This window comes from Protopterus annectens, chromosome 6.part0 (genome assembly GCF_019279795.1).
Source record: "Protopterus annectens isolate FY-2018-M chromosome 6.part0, PAN1.0, whole genome shotgun sequence".
Taxonomy (NCBI): Eukaryota; Metazoa; Chordata; order Ceratodontiformes; family Protopteridae; genus Protopterus; species Protopterus annectens.
This window is the reverse complement of record NC_056737.1, coordinates 630881843-630904742: the sequence shown is the minus strand read 5'-3', so window position 1 is coordinate 630904742 and position 22900 is coordinate 630881843. Positions and strand designations below refer to the sequence as shown.

Sequence of the window (22900 nt, the reverse complement as noted above, 5' to 3'; positions counted from 1 at the left end):
AACAGTACTCCTGAGGAGCGAGATTTAGAGAAGGCAGGAATTTGGCGACTTGCGTAATGTTGGAATGATGAGTTACAAATAAGGAAAAAAGCAATGTATGTAATGGAAAATGTTAATGTTTCGAATACTTATGTTTCGAATACTTTCCGGTCTCTAATTTTAAAGGAGTTTTTGTACATTAAAAAAATCTTGGTCTCAGACAGTTGCATTAAGAACCAATTCATCTTTCATGTCAGAAATTTGAGTCTCTCAATCTTCCCACACCTTCAGGACACCATCTCTGGACTAACATGCAACTAAGATTCTACCTCCACAGAGCAAGTTTTCCAGATTGATCAGACCATCTTTCAATGCTGCCTTTTCAAAAGGCAAATGAGAAACAGGAAAGCAAACCATCTCCAAATTGTGAACTGCATGTCCTTTGCTTGCTCTTTGCATAGCAAGCAGCTCCATGGCAGTGTTGAAGCCCTGTCCACTAGAAAGGCAGTAGCAGTATTTATCAAGAGCTTCCACTCGGACCACTTTAGATGCAGCCACCTTGTCCTATGTTCACTCCTTTTAAGCATTGCCATCTTGGGGATATTTCTAGGGTTAGGAGTAGGTTTGCCCAGTCATGCAGAGCCTGCTGTCCCAGAGTAAAAACTCCTTCCAACTTCCCCAGTAGAGGTTTTGGGAGTCTTCCAAGACTCCACTATAACGAACATAGTGCAGTTGTGCACATAGGTCCATGTCCTTTCCCATCCTTTCTTTTGTTTTCTTTATCCTGGTGTGGGTACCCATCTTCCACTCATCCCCACACCTGCTTCTCTCTCTTCCAGAGTTTCCTGTCTGAGCAGATTGGGCAGGTTGTGTCTTGCCCATGGGCTGTCATCCATGAAACTCTAGCAAAGACCTGAAGATGGTACCAATCTTTTACCTAGATGTCTGATGGTTGAGGGCATCCTTTCAGCTGGGGCTGTTCTGCATGGCACCAAGTCCCAAGACTTGGTACTGCAGCACCCATTCTGTACGATAAATGCACACTAGGACTATAGACTACAGGACTTCAGTAGAAAGACCAATTGCAAAGCATACACTGTTTACCCATAAGTGACTTGTATGCTTGTAGGAACTTCTGTACCGGTCTGTCTGGCAATTCAGTTGGCAGTATTTTAATGCTGGAGTTTTTAATTTAATCTGGACAAATGTATGCAATCCATTCTTGGCGCAAACTGTAATACTTCATTTTTGAAGGTTGACTGCTGCATACTCTGCACAATATGCAGATGTAATGCATAACTTGTAACAATACAGAATTATGTAAATATTCAAATTTTAATGAAAGTTAATTGAACATCTGTCAAATCAGCTGATAAACTTACATAATTTGGCAAGTGCATTTTAAGTACACCTGTCAAAATACTCGCAGCATGCCTGCAAGCTATTTGGAGGTTCACCAGGTCACTTCAGGAATTCATTTTAGTGTGGAAGGTGAATGGATCTGGTGACACAGGTGAGGATATGCAGATTGCACAAAAAGCATCCCATCCAAGAGCTGAGCAGTGCATCTTTGTACCACCTATTTTCCAATGGTGTGATTTCATTTTGCTGCCTGTTCATTGGTATGTTGGCCTTGGCAAAGCTTTTAAAATTCAGTTCTGCCACCATCTGAATGGAAATGTTTTAAAGGATATGCCATAAACATTCAAGTGTGCTGAGTTGTGTTCATCTATGTACAGGATGCTTTGAGGAATGTAACTGACATCAGTGTGACTACAGTCTAAATTAAGTCTCCTTGCAAACCTATAAAGAGATTCTGCCTCTAAATATAGGGTATTCTGCCTTCTAAGCATATATTTTGATTCTCTTGTTTCATGCACATCTAACAGTTGTCACTCCCTGCAATCAAAACGGGCCAGCCAATCTCCACTATACCCCCCTCCCCCACCATTACAAATTTCCACCTACACATTCAGCTGTTCTAACCTCCCAGTCACCCTCCTGATTTTAATCCATGCTCTACCTACAAACTCAACTATCACAACACACACCCCACAGTCCCACTCTAACAACCTCAACACACTAATAAAGCACGCAATGTTACATTCACTAAAATGCACATTACATCCACTAAAACTATTTACCATCTTATCTCTCCACTCAGCCAATCTCTTCACACTAGCCCTTTATCATTTAAGTTCTACACCCAATCTACTATGACCACCCCACCAACTCTCCACTGCCCATAACCCACCACTAAAACACCCAAATTCACCAAACCTCTACAGCAACACACATGGACCACCTCCCACTTCAATACCATCAAACCAGACAAAAAATGAACCACTATTTAGAAACCACAAGCAAACTTGTAACCAGTTTTTCATATTGTCAAAATGGTATCCACCCCAACCCTGGCCCCAGGACTACCAATAAGGAAACTACCACTTGCACCTCAAATGAGCTCCACCATGCCCCTTCACCTCAAACACTCCATGCTGTTCCTTAATATAAATTTAAGTATACTAAAAATCCATGACCTCCGTGCACTAATTGACTTGCATTCCCTTGACAACCATTTTGATAAACTTTGCTTAAGCCACATCAAAAACAATTAAATACTTCCCCCAGGGTTCAACATATAGACTCTAACGTCAAAATGGAGGAGGTGTAGCAATGTTTAAAACAAAATCTAGCCCTAGAAGTTAACTCCACAAATCCTACATCTAACAATGCAGAATTACTAATCACCAAACTGAATATAGAAAAGAAAACACTTATAGTGGCTATCTATGTCCCTCCAGGGGATAACACTAGCACAGTTGACCTACTTCTCTGGCTATCCACAGCCTTCCAAGAAACTTATGGGTGATCTCAACACTGGTCCACCTAAAATTCCAATAATCCATCCAATTTCATAACCTGTATGGTTTCTCCCAGCTCCTACAAAACCCCACAAGAATAGACAAAACGAACAGACAAACCATCCTGGATTGGATTTTCGCAAATAACACCCCTTGTAGCAGGATGCTTCCCCAGTACCATAAGTTACCACCTACCCACATACCTAATAAGAAACTATCTTAGTCCACTTAGATGGTTTTAAGTCTATAGGCTAATCTGCAACAAGAAAACATTTATACCCACATTTTCAACTCTCTTCCAACAAATTAACTGGTCCCCCCGTCAACACTACCACTAGATGATGCTGATCAACACTTTACACCACCTTCCTCAACATCCAAAACAGCCTGGCCCCCTGCAGAATAGCTAGAATAAAACATCACCACACAACCTGGCTTAGAAACAACACCAAAGGCGTGGTAACACTGGCTAGCTAACAAAAGCAATGACAACCTTTTTAAACAACTTTGGAATAAAGCCAAATCCCAGATAAAAGCTGACAAAAAGCCTACTACATCACTGCACAGCAAAGAAACAACCCCCCCCCCCCAAAAAAAAAAATCCTGGGCCACTAAACCTCCTGCAACCTGGTAGTATGTCCATCCCAATCCTACCACACCCTCAGCAAATAACATTGCAACACAATTCAATTTCTTTTTCATAAACACAATTCACTAATTTTTGACTGACCAAAACATTACTACAATCCCTGCACCCAGCAATGAGGGTGTAAACTTCTTTAACCCCGTCCCAACCCATACCGTAAAACTACTCAGTAAGCTCAAGCCCACCAGCCTAGCTGCTGACAACATCCCATCAGAATTTCTCAAAGCTGCCTCCGGTCATAGCCTACCCAATTTCTATCCTCAACCACTCTGGAGAACTATGTCCCACTAATCTGGAAAGTCTCCTATATGACCCCACTGCATAAAGGTGGCAACTCTACCGAGCTTACTAATTACAGGCCCATTGCCATCCTTTCACCTCTTTTCCAAAATACTAGTAAAAATGTATTCACTCCCAGCTTCTAAACTACCTTCTCTCCAATAACCTGTCAAACATGCAACGTGGTTTTCACCCCCCACACAGTACCACAACCGCCCTCAGTTTTACTAATTCAATAAATGAACACGGAAATGAAAAGTCTCCTCCATCTTTCTAGATCTCAAAGGCATTCGACAGTTTCACACCAAAAACTTCTGTCAGAACTGGCCACATTACATCTGTCATTCTTCCCTAGCTTGGTTCCACGGCTATCTAACCAAATGCCAGCAGGTTGTTGGATTGCAACAGGAGCTATCATCGTTGTTCCCTGTTAACACAGGCTCCATGTTAGGTCCCCTACTTCTTACCATCTTCACAAATCAACTCCATAAATCCACATCTCTTGCCTCTGTCATCAATATGCAGATGACTCTACCCTGATGTGCTCTGCCCCCTTCCTGACACTACAGGCTATAACTCAACAATCCTTCCTAGTGGAATCCTGGCTAACACTAACCTCGTACTGAACCCAAATAAGACCAAACTCATGCTTTCTCCCACCAAAACACCCAATCCCTCAGACACTTTTCAAAATCTACTTCAACACAATCATAAACACCAGCTCGCATACCAAATTACTAGGTGTCACAATTGATAGCAAAATTAAAATTTGACCTACACCTCTTAAACCATTAAAATAACACCAAACTAGGCTCTCTACCAAATTAATCCTTTCCTAACTAGCCATTCTAGACTAAGCATTGCCAGGACTCCTCTCATCTACTGTGTTCTGCTTCTCCCATCTTTACAAACCTTAACAAAACTGACCTTACCAAATTTGAATCGGCCTACAATAAAATAGCCAAAAGCTCACCACTAACTCCTCCATATAGGTCCCACCACATCTGTCCTACAACAAATTGGCTAGAATTCCCACAACTAACCTATACCCAACTTGTCTTTACTCGCCAACTAATATACCAGCCAAACAGAACCCCAGCCCTACAATTACTCCAACCATATACAAACCATAAACTCTGATCCTTGCAATGCTCCTCCAACTCCGATCCTCACACAACACTCCCAAGTATCCAAAAGCAACAAAGTCAGGGACTCCCTCTACCACATTTCTAAACTTGAACTCAATCCCTCAACACATCCTAAATGCTACTAATCTACACCAAGTCAAAACTCTGCTCAAAGACCACCTCACTAACTAACTAGCTCTGCTCTTTCACCAAGCCAGACTAATACCACAAGCTCACACCTACTAAATTTTATAGTCTCCATGTATACCTCACTCCCACTTGTTAACACAACCTATTGGCTACCTACAATGAGTAGTTTTTTTTTTTTAAGGGTATACACATATTGAAGTATAATCAAATGATCAACTAGATGGACATCTGCTCTCAAATGGAGAGATGGCAACAAGTTTTCGGTCTTGAGAAGAACTTAATCAGATACTGTATTGTGAGCAGGTATCAAGCTTTCGGTCTTTATTAGTAAGAAGAACTTCAGAACAATGGTATAAGTAAGGGGCTGTGCCAACAGTTAACATGTTCAATAATTAGTACATGAAAAAAAAATCTATAACCAGTACAAAAAGCCCAGTCAGCATTAAATCGCTGTGGAAACTGGATAGCAACTTCAGATCAGCAGATCAGATATAGCAACTATGTGCAAGTGAAATATGAAACCATACTGAAAGAGAACTAGGTTCATGAAACTAACCCCAACTGTAGACAGAATTAATACTTGGCGTCTCCATTAAGTGCACACTTCATTCAGAATTTCATTTAATCCAGGGGGGGCTTCCGCATAGTCTAAACTGCCAGCGGAGTTCTTTAACCTTCAGCAAAGTGTTAATGTCCCCCAAGAAAGGATGCACAAAGTCTAATACAAGAAGTTGACAATCTATGCTATGTTTCATAAGTGCATTTCTTATGTCTCCATTTCTGACAGCAGCACAGTGCTCCTTTATACGAGCAGACAACTTACAAGTGGTTTTACCGACCTAGAAACTAGGACAAGAAATGCAGACAGCTGCATAAACCACAAGATTTGCAATCAACATGTTTTCTGTTTTCCTGTAAAATTATGTGCAAATGTAAAGGCATTTCCCACTAAAATATAATTGCAGGCTACACACTAGCTCCATGGTTACATTCCACTGTTTTATGCCCTCAATGTTAAATCTGAGCGTTAGCATCCAAGTTGGATAAAAGAAATGGAGGATCCCTGTTCTCAAATGAACATCCCGAGGGTTTAGATAAGTTTGTGCAAATGGTGGGTATTGACCAAGCTTGACAGCTTGAAACACACAACTTGAGAAGCCTAATTGGAGGGCTGATTGGATTTTTATGGTGAATGGAAAGCTGTGTGTTTTTTTTTTTTTTTTTTTTTTTTTTTTACAAGTATGAGCAGACTGCAATTATGTAGTTTCTGCAATAGAACAATCTGTCTGAAGACTTTCAAATTTTTAATAACTCATTACACGCAGCCCTTTACTTCATAATGTGCTTGATCCCGTAGATGTTGGGGAAAACCCTCAACCTCTTATGGTGAATAAAATGATGCAGTTAACTGAAGCAAACAAACCCAACCCCCAAAATATGCATGCACAAAATCAATAGCGGGCACATTGCATGTGTAAGACCTCCACAAATAAAAGGAAAGGGAAACTTTGCAAAATGGGGAGCATATGCTAGTGGTGGGACCACCTGGGGTTAAGGCGGTTTATACCAGTCATGTTACCACTGTATAGTCTCAACATTAAGTTATGACCACAAGCTCAGACTCTAGCTAGGAGGCCATTCTGTTGAGTCTGCTGCAAGAAAGTTCAAGAAAGTTGCTTTACTCTAGAGACCAACACTAGTCACTCTCAACCCTTCATGCATTTGGCTTACTTCCCCAAAATTTCCCTGCAGTGATATCATTGTGTGACTGATCATTGTGTGAACTTTTTTCTTTTTTGAATGTCTGCCTGTGATCAATAAATGGTTTCAGTGGCAGATTGTTGGAAAGTCTTGTATGCTAGCCTAGAATGTTCAGATATTCAATAATTACAATATAATTGAAGAGCACATGTATACTGCTCCATTTAGTTATTTGAGGTAAAGCCTGCCATGCTAACCATGTAACACTACATTGTGTGGCACTGATTTGCTGAAAGAATTTGGTGATTTTCTTTTATGGGATCTTGTGTAGATTGTCATGTTGCGTCTTAATTCAAAAATGTATGCAGACTTCTGCTCCAGCACTGTGGAAGAGTAACAACTTTTTTTTTCTTGTAGGCAGCAATACAGCTGAATGATACCCATCCATCTTTGGCTATTCCAGAATTAATGAGGATACTTGTAGACATCGAAAAACTTCCATGGGATAAGGTTTGATATAAATGCATTTCTTGGCTACCTGTGTTTAAATCCATTGTAGTTGATGCACTTGCTGCTTGTATAGGAAGAGAATTTGGAGCTAGCTTTGATTTCTTGTAGTAAGCAGTTTGTCAGAACTACTAGGAAATGGTTCTAGAAATATAACTCAAATGTTCAGGCTGTGCATATCACAGTTGAGGTACTATTGTCCTGCCTCATGTGGATACAGTATGACCAGATTAACCCTTTCTCTGCAGCACTAGAGTTGGGTGCAGAAACTGTTGCATAAGCTGTAGTGTGCTACTGGTCTGCAGTATTGGGTGATGGCTTCACTGACCTGTGGGGCACATTCGTTACCACATGTGCTTATCTGTAGCCAATAAGAACTGCATGTACACAAAGCTGTTTTTGTACATGCTAGCCCTAGTTGCTCCTCTGCAAAAACTTTTATAGCTGTTTGGGTGAACAGTAGTTTCAAGGTCTACTTTTGTGAATTCACAAGAATGCCTACTACAGTTGTTGGGATGACTGCTGACTATTGGTTACATAACCCTACCTATCCTACCCTAAAGCACTAGGCTTACTGGTCATGATTCAGTCACATTTACCAAAGCTGTACAGGATGCTTCCAGCTTGTGTAGTGATGACCTGCTGTGCTGTTTTGATGACCCCAGTATACATAACTAGTCTTTCAGGCCTTGCACAGGCTGGTTAACTCTGCATGTATGCAGAAGGCTAGCAGTGGTTAGACATAAAGAACCAGCAATACATGGAGTAATTAACTGCCAAGTTAATTGCAAGAGAGTAATGTGCATATCTTAGACAAAGCACCGTGATAGGGCAAATCTTTTGATCTGCAAACATTACCTTTGGCTAAACAAAGGTCTGGATCTGATGAAACTTTTGTACTTGAAGATGTTCATACTCGAGTAGCTTGTACAATTCATGAAATGCCCCCATAAAAAGTATGGGTTGCATACTAGTACTTGGGTTATGTGCAGAGGGGGGAATCCATGCCAGTAAATTGCATGTCTTCCAGTTGGTGTGGTCAGAAAATGGCATTTTGTACCCTGGCATCTCTGAATGTAGTTGTATCTTGACACAGGTGATGCCCCCAGCTTCTAGTTAACAAAAAACCCCTCCATTTCATGTTAGAGTAGGGCCACTTTTTGCTGAATAGTCTGGATTCATGATTATGCTTTTGGCTTGTCATATTGGCTGAAGTCTAGGCTTCTTGGTTGCTGGTAAGTCCAAAAAGAGTGCAATAGGCTAAAACGAGAGAACGAAAAAGCTATTATCCAACTCAATTTATTGAACAGAAATACGCAAGGCATTGCACTCTTTTTGGACTTATTGGTTGCTTTGGGTGCTTTCACACTTTTTTGGTTACTGGTGGCAAACTGGAAGAGTCTAGTTACTTGCTTTGGTCTTGAATAAAAGTTTTCATGTCTGGAATGGAGTTTGCAATAGTTGCATTAACAGACATGATGATGGAATTGCTAGACAATATTCAAAAGTAAACTCCATAGTCTTTCCTCTCTAACAGTATCCGACATGCTTCATTTCTAGAGGCAGGACTTTTAAGGTCCCCTAGACTCCATCTTTTCTGATGGATGAAAACCGAACAGCTTCTAAAGTGTTTAACTGAAAATGCTTACTGAGGTGTTTGTGGAACTGAGCATACGGGGAAACCATCTGGGACCCAAAAAAATAGGATATTGTACCAATGTAGGTATAGTTGTGAAACTGCATCCATTTCCAGGTGGTTTATATAAAACTAGTGTCTACCTAATCTTGACCTTATGCCAAGATGTACTTAATATTCTAGGAGCTAGGTTCCCAGTCTCTTCCAAGATGACCATGGAAAAGGGAGGAATAAAACTCTCAATTGTTAATAGTATGGACACACTTTTGAATTTCCACAACCATAGGTGACTGCTGGATCTTTAGAGGTTTTGAAGAAATGCTAGTGGGACAACTGTGGCCAGTTTTGCTGCTGAAAGTCTAGGACGCCTACAATTTATTAAAAGTAGGTAAACCTAGGAATTTTGAAGAACCAGATCCAAGCAAAGGGCTTTGCTCTTGAGCAAATTCTGAGAAGAGTCAGTCTGGAAATCGAGGAGGTTAAAGCAAAGCAAACAGCCAAATGGACTCTGCCAGCATTCACTCAAATGAATGCTGACAAGTGTGTTCATGCTTGCTAACAGCTTGCACCTAGCCACACCCTCACTGTCAAAGTTGCAGGTCTGACAATAAAAAATGGGTGGGGAAAAAATAAACACAGCATGAGTATACTAATCTATGCAGTAATAAATGCTACCTTTTAGCTAGTAGAATTTTTTTCCTTCTATTACAATGATTTGATTTGGTACAAAGTAGCTTCACCACACTTTAGGTTCATAAGTATACTAGTCCATTGACCACTTGAGCCTTTAAGCATGGCCATACAACCCAATTGTCTTTGTATCATGGACATTATTAGGAGGAGCTATGTTGTGTAAGATGTTGGGGTATTGTTTGCCTCTGTCTAGTGATCAAACTGCACTAAGTTAAAAGCCAAGTATCCTAACAAACTAGGGACCATGAAAATCCTGTGAAATGATAGGTTGTCTTTAAACTCTATGTAAATCCATATTTCAGCTCACTTGAGGCAGCCCATGGCAATGGTGTTTAACACCGGTTTGGGTACAAGTGTACCACTGTTGTGCCTCTTCTGAAAAGGTACACCACCTCTGAAGCTGCAAGATATGGCTAACTTGATCCAACAGATACTGCCCCTCCAACAATGTCCACTAGCTGCCCTTTATGTATTGTATACCCCAGAAATGGCCCCATTCCTTTCACTGAAGAAAAAATGAAATGTAAGCACTTCAGTAACTCTTTGCTATTTCAAATTTGTGGTGGATAAACCCCCACTACCCCCAAATCCTAACTCGTTTCAATTAATCATATGATCTCATGCCTTCATGTACAAGATGCCTTCACACCCCTTCCCTGAAAAGATATCCACCAAGTGTCAGATGTCCACAAAGTGAAAGGCTACTCACTGCTTCAAGCTAAAGTTGGACTGGTGTTTGGCTTGCCTGAAATAAACTGGTATCCCCATGCTGTCTTTGGGAGTAGTGCTTTCTGCACACTCTTGGTCTGGCTTTAAAGTTTGCCACTGTCCCTCTGGAAATATGCAGTTATTTGAGTAAAAGGGACCTGCAACCATCTTGAGCTGTAGGCATTGTAATTCCCTAGAGGAAAAATTTTGGTCTGACATGGACCCTAGGGTTCCTTTTCAAAGTCCCTTTTGTAGCCTTGTAAAGTGAGAGTTTAATGCTCACAGTGAATGTGGAAGAGGTGCAGACTTTTGCCAAGTCTGTCCAAAGCCCAGGATTCCCTATTCGGGGAATTGGAGGAGCTCTCCTAGGCAAACTTCTCCTTGGTGGCTGCTGTAACAACCATGGCATCTACAGGGATACCCTTGACAAAAAAGAACTGGTCTGTGGGGGTGCTAAGAATCTTGCCCACTTGTTTTAGGATTGGCTGTACTGTAACCAGCATCTTCCAAGCCATGGAAGATGCCAGTTGGATCAGCAGGTCAATGGGGGGAGGCACCCAGGTAGATGGGCTGGCCCCAAAAGCCTCCCACAACCCCTCCTTCCTTCATGGATGGAGTTTGGGCTGTCCAACCACCCCACTGGCAAGATGTCAAAATGTCTGCAAAGGAGATGCAGAGTGGGGAATTTGGGGACCCTTCCTCAATCTCTGTGGTGACCAGTTCCATAGGGGAATTGGTGTCCTTTTTACACTGCCTCTTCTGGGGGACCTTCTCAATGGAACAATCCGGGGGTATCAGAAGATGCCTGGGGTTCTGCATTGGGGAGAGTGGAGGCTTTGAGGACTAGCTGTCCTTGCAGCAGACTGGAGGCCTTGGGCACCAAACTAGAATGAGGGGGCGATACTGTGGCAGCACAAAGGGCCTCCCTGGCTGGGAGAGAACCCTCTCCACCACTTTGAAAGCTGAAGGGCTGCAAACCACCAAAAGTTGTCCATCTGGAGCCGACTACACCAGTGCAGATTCCTCCCAGACACTGCGCACCCTGCTCTGAAGGGTAAGTTGGACCCAAGCTGTTGAAAGCCAAAGCTCCAAGGAGAAGCAAAGGCTGCAAAAGGTTGACATCTTCCCCTGGAACCAACCTCCAATGCTACGGCTCCAATATGCTCGGAACCAAAGCCAATAGAGACTAGCAGGTCTGGGAAATGGTTGGAGGTGAAGTGAATTTCTGACTCTTAACACCTCTGCACTGGAGACCAACTGCACAGAAGACTCAAAGCCAAAGTGAATCTAAGAAGGAACCAAAGGTGAAACCCTCACTGACCCAGTTGTGGACCAAGTGGACACAATCCCCATCTGAATCTGGGCCTTGAACTGTCATCAGTCTGACTATCCTTGGCGGATAAGTTGTGGGAAAACTTAGAAGCAGATCTGGGGGTGTGAGAATATGCCCCATTGGTGCGGAACTAGGAGCAGACAGAGCTGGTGAGGAACTACTCTGCCGTGGACAATGAAGGATGTCTGGGGTGGAAGGGAAGATGGGGATGGTAGAGCCTTCTTAGGAGGATCCAAGGAACTCCATGTGGGGGAGTTTCCTGCACTCCAGCAAGGGGCCTAAAGATGGGCAACCCAAGCAACAAACACTCCCTGTGGGCATCTGACAAGAGGCTTTTCCCACAGGAAGTGCATTGAAAACCTTGTGGTTTCTGACATCTTTGCAAGAGGATTTTTTTGTGAAGTGGAGAGAGGACTAGCCACAGATAAACCTGACAAAGAATTAAGTTTATAGAGAGAAACTAAAAAGCATGACTACAGACCTAAAACTAAGCGGCAGGGGAATAAGGGGAAACACCCAGTTAACACAGTACTAGAAGCTCAAGAGCCAGGTGAACTTGCTTCTGAAGCTAAGCATGACCTAGTTCTGAGGTGCATTTGAGCAAGGGCATTGTGGGTATAGGGCGGAGCTCAAGTCAGGAGGCTCAAGCTGTAGAAAAGCTGCAGATCTGGTCTGAGGATCGGAACAGAACCACCACAGACTAATGAAATTACGTCAGATCTTGCAATTTTGCAGCAGTTCTAACTTACTGTATCGAGTCAGTTAAGTGGACTCTGGCTTGCACACCTGCGTAGGTATATGCTGAAGTCTTTGTAAAGGAGCAAAAGGTGGCTTGGTAGAGATGCACAAATTGGTATGAGCTGTGAAGGAAGGGCTAGCATGGGGAATGGCTTGTATTTGCTAACCAGGATAATCTAGCTGGGTGTGTCCCTTTTTCAGCAGGAGCATCTGCATAAAAGCTCCAAGTTTAACTGCACTTAAGCTAATGTGCTGTGAGCTTTTAATTCCAGAAAGGTCCAAAATAGTACAATTTTTAGCATTGCCAAATAGTACTTCAGGTTTGGATAATGTTTTGGTTTAACCATAGCTGACATGGCTTGCTCCTGTTCCAGCTGGCTCTAGACAGGCATTCACCTAAATCCTGGAATGGATTCTTGCTAAAGTATTCAAAGCTTTGCTCAGCCAGCCCATGTCTGAAGTTGGTCTTTAACAGAAGGGTAGTCTTGTTGAACTAAAGGGCACAGGATAGCTTTAGCAGTTTCATCCTGGCTCAGGGCAGTGATTGTCCTGTTGGGGTGCAGTGAATCTAAACTAGTTTCCCCAGATGCTGACAGTAACTTTCCATGGCCCCTTCAATAATGCTGAATATGGAGGCAGACTTTGGATTGCAGTGCTTAAACACATGTAAATTAATGAGTGTATCCTGTTGAAATGCACCCATTTTGTACATATCAGGATTGCAGTGCTTTTTAGGAGGGATGTATAAACTGGTGGAAAGTCTTAGTCTGTCACTTAAATATTGTGACTCACATTTTTAATGTTTTATGGAATGATTTCAGAAACCTGCCATTGCATTCTTCTAGATGCCACATTTGTTCAGCTATAGACCTAGCCATGTTGCTGTCTAAAGATGTATTGCTGTGTACAGTACACCAGTAAGCAACTTATTTCTCTTTTAATGATGCCGTTGTGAACAATGCACAGTGAGGGGAGTGAAAAGAGCATTGTAGGAATTGCACTGGGGCACTGACCAACAGACTTGGCTGTGCTCTATAAACCTGTTCAAAGCTGTGATGAAAGATGGCAATTTTGTCTGATCAGCTTTTTTTCTATGAAGCTCCTGTGCTTATGGACATTGCATACTAATTGGATGTAGACCATACCATGTTTGGATGCATACCTAGTCCCCAGATTGTCTACACGTAGTTGAGTTTCACTCTAATTTTCAGGGTCTTCCATACTAGCATCCATCACTCCAAGAGTACAGCTACCAATCCTTCTCTGGCAGCATGGCTTAACATTTTGCCCACACATTTGGCCAGTTTGGCATTAGGTATTCTAAAGCAGTGTAGCAGCTGCCTTATGCTTAGACTATTCATTACTTCTGCCAGTTGAACTGTTTTACAGTTCACAGGTTGTACGAAGAAAACTGAAACCAGCCCATTATTGGTAAGCTTTGTACACTTGGTACACCAGTAAGTCTAACTTATGCAGAGATTGTAAAGAAAATTGCTTAAGACTTCAACACAATGCCACATCTACTTTGCCAGTTTACATACTGTAATTACCCATCACCCAAGAATCACTTGAAAATCTGCCTAAGCCTGTAAGGCCCTCTACGTCTGCCAAACAAGGAAATGTAAGTCATGAATTCAGGCGTACAGAAAGTCATGAATTCAGGCGTACAGACATTTGATACGACTAGTACCAGGATATGCAGTGCGTCACAAAGGCTGGTACAGTCCCTTAAATTGGACACATGTACAGCTATGATCTACTGGTGGTCCATGCAGGAGTGAATGCCTAAAATGCTCCACCCAGTGGGACATGCACAGATTAGACAGCAAGGTATCTCTGAGGTAGAGAAGACTGGTTTTGTAATATCTTGCCTTCAAGGTCTATATGCCAAAACAGGCCTATTGGCTTGGTTGGGAGTCATTCTAGGGTGGTTCAGTAAATCTCCAAGGAATGTGGTGACTCACCAGGGATGGCTTACACCTGTAATATGTGGGCTTCCACATGCTGGCTAAACTTTGTCTAGTGTCATTTTTAGGCAGTATCTCTACTGAACATCCCTACTTGGCAAACTCTTCACCATATTTAGGCATGGTGATGCTACTCCATGCTCAGTCTAAATGGAAGTATGCTTGAACTTGAGGCCCTTCTGCAACTTTAATTGCCATCAGTGTAGCTACTGAGTTTCATTGCAATGACAACACTTATTGGTGTAGCTCCTGTTTTACTCCACAGTTGCCAGTGGGCCTGAATGTATGTCAAACATGTCACTGTCACATGCCCATGACCCTAAACCTGGAGCTCCTGGAGATGCAAAATCCACCTTTTACAGATCCCCAGTGTCCCAAAAGATCATGAAATTATAATGCTATTGAGGGGTTAAAAATAGCAAACAATGTCCTTTTGCTAGGAGACCAACAGTGTACTGGAGTAAACTGTAAAATTAGTGGATTCCAGTATCCATGCCCTGATCCTTGCCAACATGGCTGCAACTTGCATCCCATCACATACCTCCATCTTCCTAGCTTCTGACAGGCTTAATGGTACTACCACCCCACTACCAACTGGAACCATTTTTAGGGATTTTACCATGAAAAAATTTACTTGTTGACTTTCTCAAAATTCCCTACAATCCCCTGCAAATGGACCCTTTCACTGCAATACTTGCATCAAAAGTGCATAAAATTGTCTACCAGTCCACTCTAGACATTCTGCAATTCCAGAGTAAACCTCTCTGGACTACAGTATTAAGCTATATGCCAACAAATTGTATGAAGTTCCCACCCCTTTACCTCAAGCTTGCACTGAAACATGCCATCAAGGAACTTGGTTTAATATTAGAAAAACAAAGCATGATAAGTCTTTGTTTCCATAGAAAAAGGACACTACAGGTCTTCAGTTGTATCGGGAAGTTGTGTGCAGTGCCTTGAGTGTCCATAGTCTCGTGCATTCATATCACAAGGATGTAGCCAATATATTTGCAGAATTTTACCTTCTCTAGCCATGTAAATTGTTAGTCTTAAAATTACTGTCTGAGCTAAATCTGTGTGACCAGAAAATTGTAGCAGGCTGTAAAGTATGCAGTATCTGAGCCTCTACTTTCAGACGTCCTAATAACAAGGTTTGACCCTGCCTGGAGAACAGCCACAGAGTCCCACACAAGAGGCCACTCTGCAGACCCAGGTAACACTAGGCCCATCAGCCTAGACAGCATTTTATACAAAGCCATGGAACATATTGTAGTAGAACAAGCAACTTATCTGATCTAGACCTAATTTGGTTTGGTTTTGTGATTTGGTAAGTCCTGTCTCCTGAGCCTGAAACTAAGTGACTGACTGCGATTACTTCTACGCATGTCTTATCTTGGCCTGGCCAAGCTTTGACAGCATCCCCTATGCAGGTATTAAAAGGTTAGGCAAACTTGTGTTGACTGCCTAGCCAGTTGATCCCAGTTAATTGCTAGTACCCCAGTTAATTGCTAGTACCCCTTCTGGAAGTAAAATTAACTAGGTGGGCATCACTGGTATCCATGTTGAGTTCTCTCCCATTTGGTATCTTTGTAGTCATCCATCTGGAAGTAAAGTTAACTAGGTGGGGATCACTGGTATCCATGTTGGGTTCTCTCCCATTTGGTATCTTTGTAGTCATCCAAGCAGATGTGCTTCATCAGGTGTTTATTGCATGTTGGACATTTAGCCTCTGATCTTTAACTTCCAAGAAAAGGCTAAAATATGTACATACCTTTTGTACTGAAAGCTGTGTACTGAAAGCTCTCGAGCTAAAAGCAAAGTGCTGTATTTGGCAAAAGTTGTTCCCACATGTTGGAAGTGGGTTCTCTTTAAGTAGCCCTAAGACCTAGCTACTTGCATGGGCAGCTTTCAGTCATGTTTCTGCCATAGTAGGGAAATCCTTTTTGCAACAGTTAACATCCAGGGAATAGTTTAAAGATCCAGAGATATCATCTTGCCAGTGTATATTTATTCCAGATCAGACCCACCGTTGAATACAGTGCTCATTTTAGGGGTCTAAAGGTAAGCCAGCAAAGAGGACTGGAGGGATGGGTTGCAAACTATGTATTCTCAGCCCATAGAATAAGTCCTTACTGTGTCAAATCAGGTACTAGTTTGTCTTGTAAAGTTTTATTGGGCAGGTAGAAATTTACACCAGTGTTATGCATGGCACTGCTGATTTGGAAAGTGGGCACAGTACTCGGAATTTGTCTACTTAAAGGTTTGACAGCCTCCTGCTGTGAAATATGCGGACAGCTTGTGAACAAACTTTTTTTACATGCTTGGGGCTTTCTTACACTAGTAGTTTAAAGATCTGGCTGCTTGCCAAACAAGTAGCTTATTCTCTGAAAATCTTTGTCTACAAATTAAGAATACATTTTAAAGGTGTGCACTTCTACAACTGCATTGTCTGCTAGATATCCTAGTCCTATAGACTGAGGCAAAATCAGAATAGGGATGTTTAAACTATAGAGAAATGGTGACATTCCAAAACATGAATTTAAAGAATGTGGGCATTCTGACATGTATTTCCCTGGCTGGGCATGCAGTCTGACCTGCCTTTTTAAAAGGAAGGTTTGAAGTTTCTTGCCAAAGTTGAAATTTAGTTGACTCGACAGAAGCACTGCTGGGGAGGTTTGTGCAGGTTTTTAGCCCTCTACACCTACTAATAAAGTCTTATTTTCATTTGTCACTGTCTGGTAGACAGGAGGATTGGGGGGGGGGGGGTAATAAACCTAGTTGTCCATCTGAAGGATGGTGTAATTTAAAAGACCCCTGCATGTTGACACTGCTAATCGGAGCTCCTTTTTTGGTGCGTCTGTCAGTACACCAGTAATGCTTGGCTGGATTGCTTTCCTTGGACTTTGGAATAGGAGTGGACAGTTGAGCTAGCATAAGGTGTGTTCTCTCCTTGGCTGGCTGTACTAGTCAGTAGCTGGGTTAGTAATTGTAACAGGTTCCTTACGGGTACAGTTATGGTATCTTCCTCTGGCAGAATGGGGTCAACAAGAAATTGCTTGCTTCAAAGTAGCAATGCAAGTTGCTGCAGCATGTAGGTGGTGAATGCAGAGCCAAAATCCTTAACCTGTTGGTTCTACATTATGCATCTGGTACTTGCACAGCTGTATAAATCCCATTTTTGGTACTAGTTTACTGTGAGCTACATTGCACCATCCCTTTTAGTCAACTTGCTGTTCTCCTGGATGGTGCTTTAAAGTTTAAACAAGCCTCCCAAAAATGCACCAGCTCCATGGCATCCCCAGTGAAAAGTACAGCAGGTGAGTGCAGAATACAAGCTGCACTTTCCTACATAGGTTTTCATCAATTTTGTGCAAGCTGATTTATGCATATGGCAAGTCAAAACATTTAATCTTGGTGATACAAGACAGAGTTCCCTGTACAGAGGAAGAATGGTATTTAGCGTCTCCCACCCCAGTGTGATAAGATTCACCTATCATTTGTATTTTTCTTAAATTTGTCACAAAATAATATTTGCTTTTCAGATTTGGCCTTCAGAAAGTTTATGGTAATGTAAAACCTTTATGCTAGTGATTGCAGTATTTAAAACTGTCCTGATTTTTAGACCTTTGTCCCAGATTATTTTTGGCTTTGTCCAAATTTGTCTACCATCCAGCAGCAGAACAACCTTTTGCTGCTTCCCTCTTGATTGGAAAACACTGGAACAGTTGCTCCAATTTTAAAACCTGCCATCAGTTCTCTAAAGTTTAAATCATTCTTGAATACATTGTGCAACTTCTGCAACTTCTGCTTGCTTTCAGTTAATGGCACCGTACCGATGTGAGTACTTGGGACAGCTTTCATTTTCTGAAATCGTGTTCTGGTCCATGTAAAACATGGTGGTTGTGGTTCCATGTAAACATGCAGAATGGGAGCTATTTATTACATGTGTGCACCTGTAATAGCTTTAAGACAGACTTAAATCTATTTGCAGAAGAGAGGTCAATGGTTATAAATCTTGGCCAAATTGCTTACTTTAGGTCTTTACCAGTAGTGCAGATGTTGCATTTTGATTTTAATTCCTACTCTGTTTTCTCCCTATCCAATAGTTTAACTTGATCATACTATTTTTAGGCATGGAACATCACAAAGAGAACGTTTGCATACACCAACCACACTGTCTTGCCTGAGGCTCTAGAACGGTGGCCAGTGCATCTTGTGGAGAAACTGCTACCAAGACACCTGCAGATAATCTATGAAATCAACCAGAAGCATCTTGATGTAAGCTTTTGTTGTCCATGATCTTACGGAAATTTGATAAAGTAAATCTTTTAAGTAAATCTTTTAATGCTATGCAGTATAGGCTGTTTGTATGCTGCATTGTGTAGTAGCACCTGTGATTTAGAGTAACATTGTAATGCTCTTGGAAGAAATGAGCCTACAAATGTTACTGGGTTAGTCCTGTCGCTCAAATGAGCAATGTGCATAAAGTTGTTCCCAAAAGTGCACCAACATTGAAGGGGAAGCAGAGTACTGAGTTGGATAGAAATGTGCAGGGTTGTGGCACAGTGGTGATCATATTATTGCTCCTTTTCCCACTGTGGTGCAATGAGTTTGTATATAGAAGTAGCAGGTGGTATGGGGGTTAGAGGTGGGCTTCTGCAAAAAGCAGGCATTTTATAGGTTCATAGGTTCATACTAGGCTATCTGCCAGAGGGCATTTACAAGCCTAGCCCATCGTTTTGTAGCTTACGCCACCCCTTTAGTATGGGGAACTATACCCATTATTTTGCTGTGCCTCTGTCGAGCAGTGACACTGAGGTAATTTTGTTTTGTGCTTTTGGGCTTGACATTATGCCATTTGTTCATTTCAGCATTTGACTAAACCATTGTCACTTACTACAGATTTCACAATTTCTACACAATTAGTTAAGTTAAGGGACATGTATAAGACCTTCTGGAGGTGTGGCTGCAAGCTGTAGCACAGTAATCAGTCTTGGCACAAAAAATGGTACCTGGTTCTGTAGATCTGTTAAGAGCTGGAATTCGCAAGTGAATTGAAAGTACAATTTATGAAGGTGGTTAAGGTGAGATTTGAAATTGAACAGGTACAGAACTGATTAGTCTGTTCTGCAGGTCCATAGTAGGTGAAGACTTAAGCACCCGTTGGGAAGATTTTGGGTGAGACTTGAGAGAAACCTAGTGAACACTGGACAAGGTCAACTGCATGATAAATTTAAAAGTTGGGACTGTTCAGTGCACTTTGATCCATTGCAGTTAGGGTCTTGGGATCAGGACTGGGGATGTAGTCTAGTGTTAGGCTTATTTTTGTAATTACTTGCCTATTTTTAATAGTACCCGTGGTGGTGGTGCTGCGGTAGCATTGCCTCACAGTAAGACGCTGTCAGGTTCAATTCTCAGCTAGAGCTTCTACGTGGAGACATGCATGAATGGGCGTACCATCGTTGAAGGTTGTGCGTCAGGGCTGGTAACTCTGCACGTAAAAAAATCAACTACCAATCATTAGCAGACTGGAGTTCCGCTGTGGTGACGCCTAACCGGGAAAAGCCGAAAGACTCAACTTGCCAGAGAATCTCTTCATCTATTAAAAATAAGCAAGTCACTAAAGACTAGCTGTGACATAACCTGTGAGCTGCCGACCGGTTTGGAGACCTGTATGTTTAAAATGCTGCACAAAATGTGAGCTACTCCCCAATAGTGATGTGATAGCCCAGTTGTAGGAAGCTTGTAAAAGGCCTTCACCTCAGTTTGTAGACATTTTTCGTGTTTGTAAACAAGGTTTCTGTGTTTTAATTTCTGAACAGTCTTGAAGCAAGTGTGCAACTAATATAATGCAAGAGTGGGATAAATTTAGTCCAGGTCATCGCGTCATAAGCGCACGGCACTAATGTTAAGCAGGTGACAAAAAGAACAGAGCCATGGACTACACTGATATGGGATAATGCTCCGTATTTAAATCGGAGGATATTTTCAAAGAGCTGTGCTGTATTGAAGATGTATGGATTATGGCCAATGTATTAATCCTTTTGTTAAAATGAATTTAAGCTTTGGTGAGTTTGACTTGATAGGTGTTTGGTGATAGTGAGACAGAGTGCCGCTGTTAAGTACCTTTTTTTTTTTTTTCTCTTTCTTAACCTATTTTGAGTCACTGAGCTCAAAAGAGTTGAGATGCAGGTTAAGAAAATGCAGCTGTAGAACTTTGAGGGATGGGAAGATAAGAGTTGAAGGGGGAAAGTTCCCTTGCTTGGTAGAGGCATTGTGGAACCTGCACTTCAATAGATGGGAGGCTATCGTGAAAAAAGCTAGACTAGGCGACACAATTTTAACTTTGGGGTGTTGGAACAATTTGAGCCTACAGGTCCAGTAATTTGAATTACTTCAGAAGGTGTATTTGAAGTCTTAAGCTTCAAGATGGAGGGGGGTGGTGGGTTTGGACAGGTAGGGTTCTAACAATTACAACTGCTGTCAGTATTTGAATATGCAATGGAACCAGCAGCATAGACTCCCACTCTTTTTATATACAAGGAATAGATTGCCTTGATGGTCTGTAATGTGCTTTCTGCCTTGGGTAATAGGACTTGCCAACCCTGATATGGCTTCACAATGCACAGCTACAGAGCTGAGCTGTAGTATTTCATCCACCTTGGATCAAGCCCTGTGCCCTTTAGCACCTCTGACTGTAATGGAAGCTAGAGCATTATTTTACTCGTGAGCAATTTCATGTGGGGGGTAAATGGTGACTTCAGTAGTAGTTTATCATGCTTTAAATTGGCTGCCAACAGTTGGTCAAAATGAACAAAGATACTTATTTAGATTTTCGGACTAGCCTTTAAATGCTCAACTTATTTTTTGAGTAGTTGTCCTCCAAGAGATATCAACTCCAAACATTTGGGATAAAAATTTAGAAACTCTTGCCCAGTAAAGACCAGCAGCATTGTGTTTAAAACTCTACATTGAAATAATTTAAACTTTTTCAAGTAAGTGAAAGCATGTATGAAGATGGAACATACTGTCTACACACTAAAAAGGTGTACTTACTTGCTGTCTGGTTTGAAAGTCTAAAATAAAATCCTTGTAGGCAATAGTTGAGCTCTCTCCAAAGTTATTTTGCAGGTGCTCTTAAAAATGCAGAAGGGCATCTTAAGCATGCCCAAAGGAGAAGAGCAAGGTTGCAGAAGGGCATCTTAAGCATGCCCAAAGGAGAAGAGCAAGGTTCAGCAAGCCGGAGTCCTTTCAGAGAAGACTATATATAGACACTTAATGGGCAAACACTTTTTTCACAGTAGCAAATACAGCTGCACTCCTCTCTATACAGTCTCTTGAGCGTCATGCATTTACTAAGTGCAAATTCAGTGCAAGTTCTGAACAAATATTAATGCACAATCTGATCCAGCTGCAATCCATCTAGTTGTGCATTTTTAAATATTGGTAATGTTTTCTGTCAGTGGATATGTAGCATCAATAATGGTTCAACTTTGGGTGTAGTGTTAACTGGTTTTCAAACCTTCCCAATCGCATTTTGGAGCCTTTAGGTGGAATCTCTACTCTTGCTCTTTGTCTTTGGATAGTTTTTTGGTTTCTACTTGTATAATTCTGACTGGTATTTACAACTAGTGCTGTTGGTGGTGGGGGGATGAGTGGTATTTTCTTTGCTTTCAAGATGGCAGATAACTCTTTACAGGAAGTGTTGCCTGTGGGCACAATTCATAAGGATGCCCACATAACGTGTTTCTTAGGGCCATGTCATCTGGATGAGAATCTTGCTTGAGCTTCTTTCAGAGCCAGGAACATTGCTGAATGGCAGAGTGCTGAAGGAGCTTCTCCCTGCCACAGCTGGAGAAGATCCCTCTTCAGTCTTTGCCTTCTTTCCTCCCCTTTCCCTTTAAATTTTCTTGGCTATTTGGAAAGTGTAGAAGGAAGACTGGGAGCAGCTCAAGGAAAGACTCCTCCAGAAAGTGGTCTGGCTTTTCTGACCTAGTGCCAAAAGTCCATAAGCAGTTTGATCTAGCTCTGGCCTTGGAGCTGGCAAGATTAGGTCTTCCACTCTATTCCCAGAACTCCATGTCTTTCTGGAATCTGTAAGCCCTAGGCTCTGGTCTCCCTTCTGGCAGGAAAGATCTTCATGGGATATTGCAACCATCTTTGTCAGTGTGCCCCCCCCCCCAAAGTCTTTCAGAAAATGTAGACAGAATGATCCTGCTGAGCCAGATGCCATTTTGGATGGGGGGGGGGGGGGAGTCTCCCAGCTCTGACCCTGTCGCCTTTGAGCATTCCCTGATCCAAGTGAATCTCAGTACTTGCCTCTGCACTGGATCTGAAGAATTCTGACTTTAGGTCAGATAAATTGTTAAGCTACTCAGTGCTTTAGAGCTGAGGCTTGCCATGGCCAGCCTCAACTCTGAGACATCCTTTCCCTTGGTGCTTGGACACTTTTCTGTTTTACTTGGCTGTTTTGGAGTCTAGTCTGAAGTTTGGGATTCTTGGATCCTAGAGGGGTGGCAGAATGGCCTGTCCATTTTGAGGCCTTTGAGCAGGCTTTTTTCCTGATCAAATT

General features: G+C 42.0%; 1 protein-coding gene across 1 annotated transcript in view; it reads left to right on the top strand.

The window, feature by feature from the left end:
• The window catches only part of PYGL (glycogen phosphorylase L), a 292076-nt gene that overhangs the window by 109236 nt on the left and 159940 nt on the right, over positions 1-22900 (top strand). The window contains exons 9-10 of the mRNA XM_044074307.1: positions 7164-7256; positions 18460-18606. Of these exons, the coding sequence (XP_043930242.1) occupies positions 7164-7256; positions 18460-18606 (240 nt within the window). The remainder of the gene's footprint in view (positions 1-7163; positions 7257-18459; positions 18607-22900) is intronic.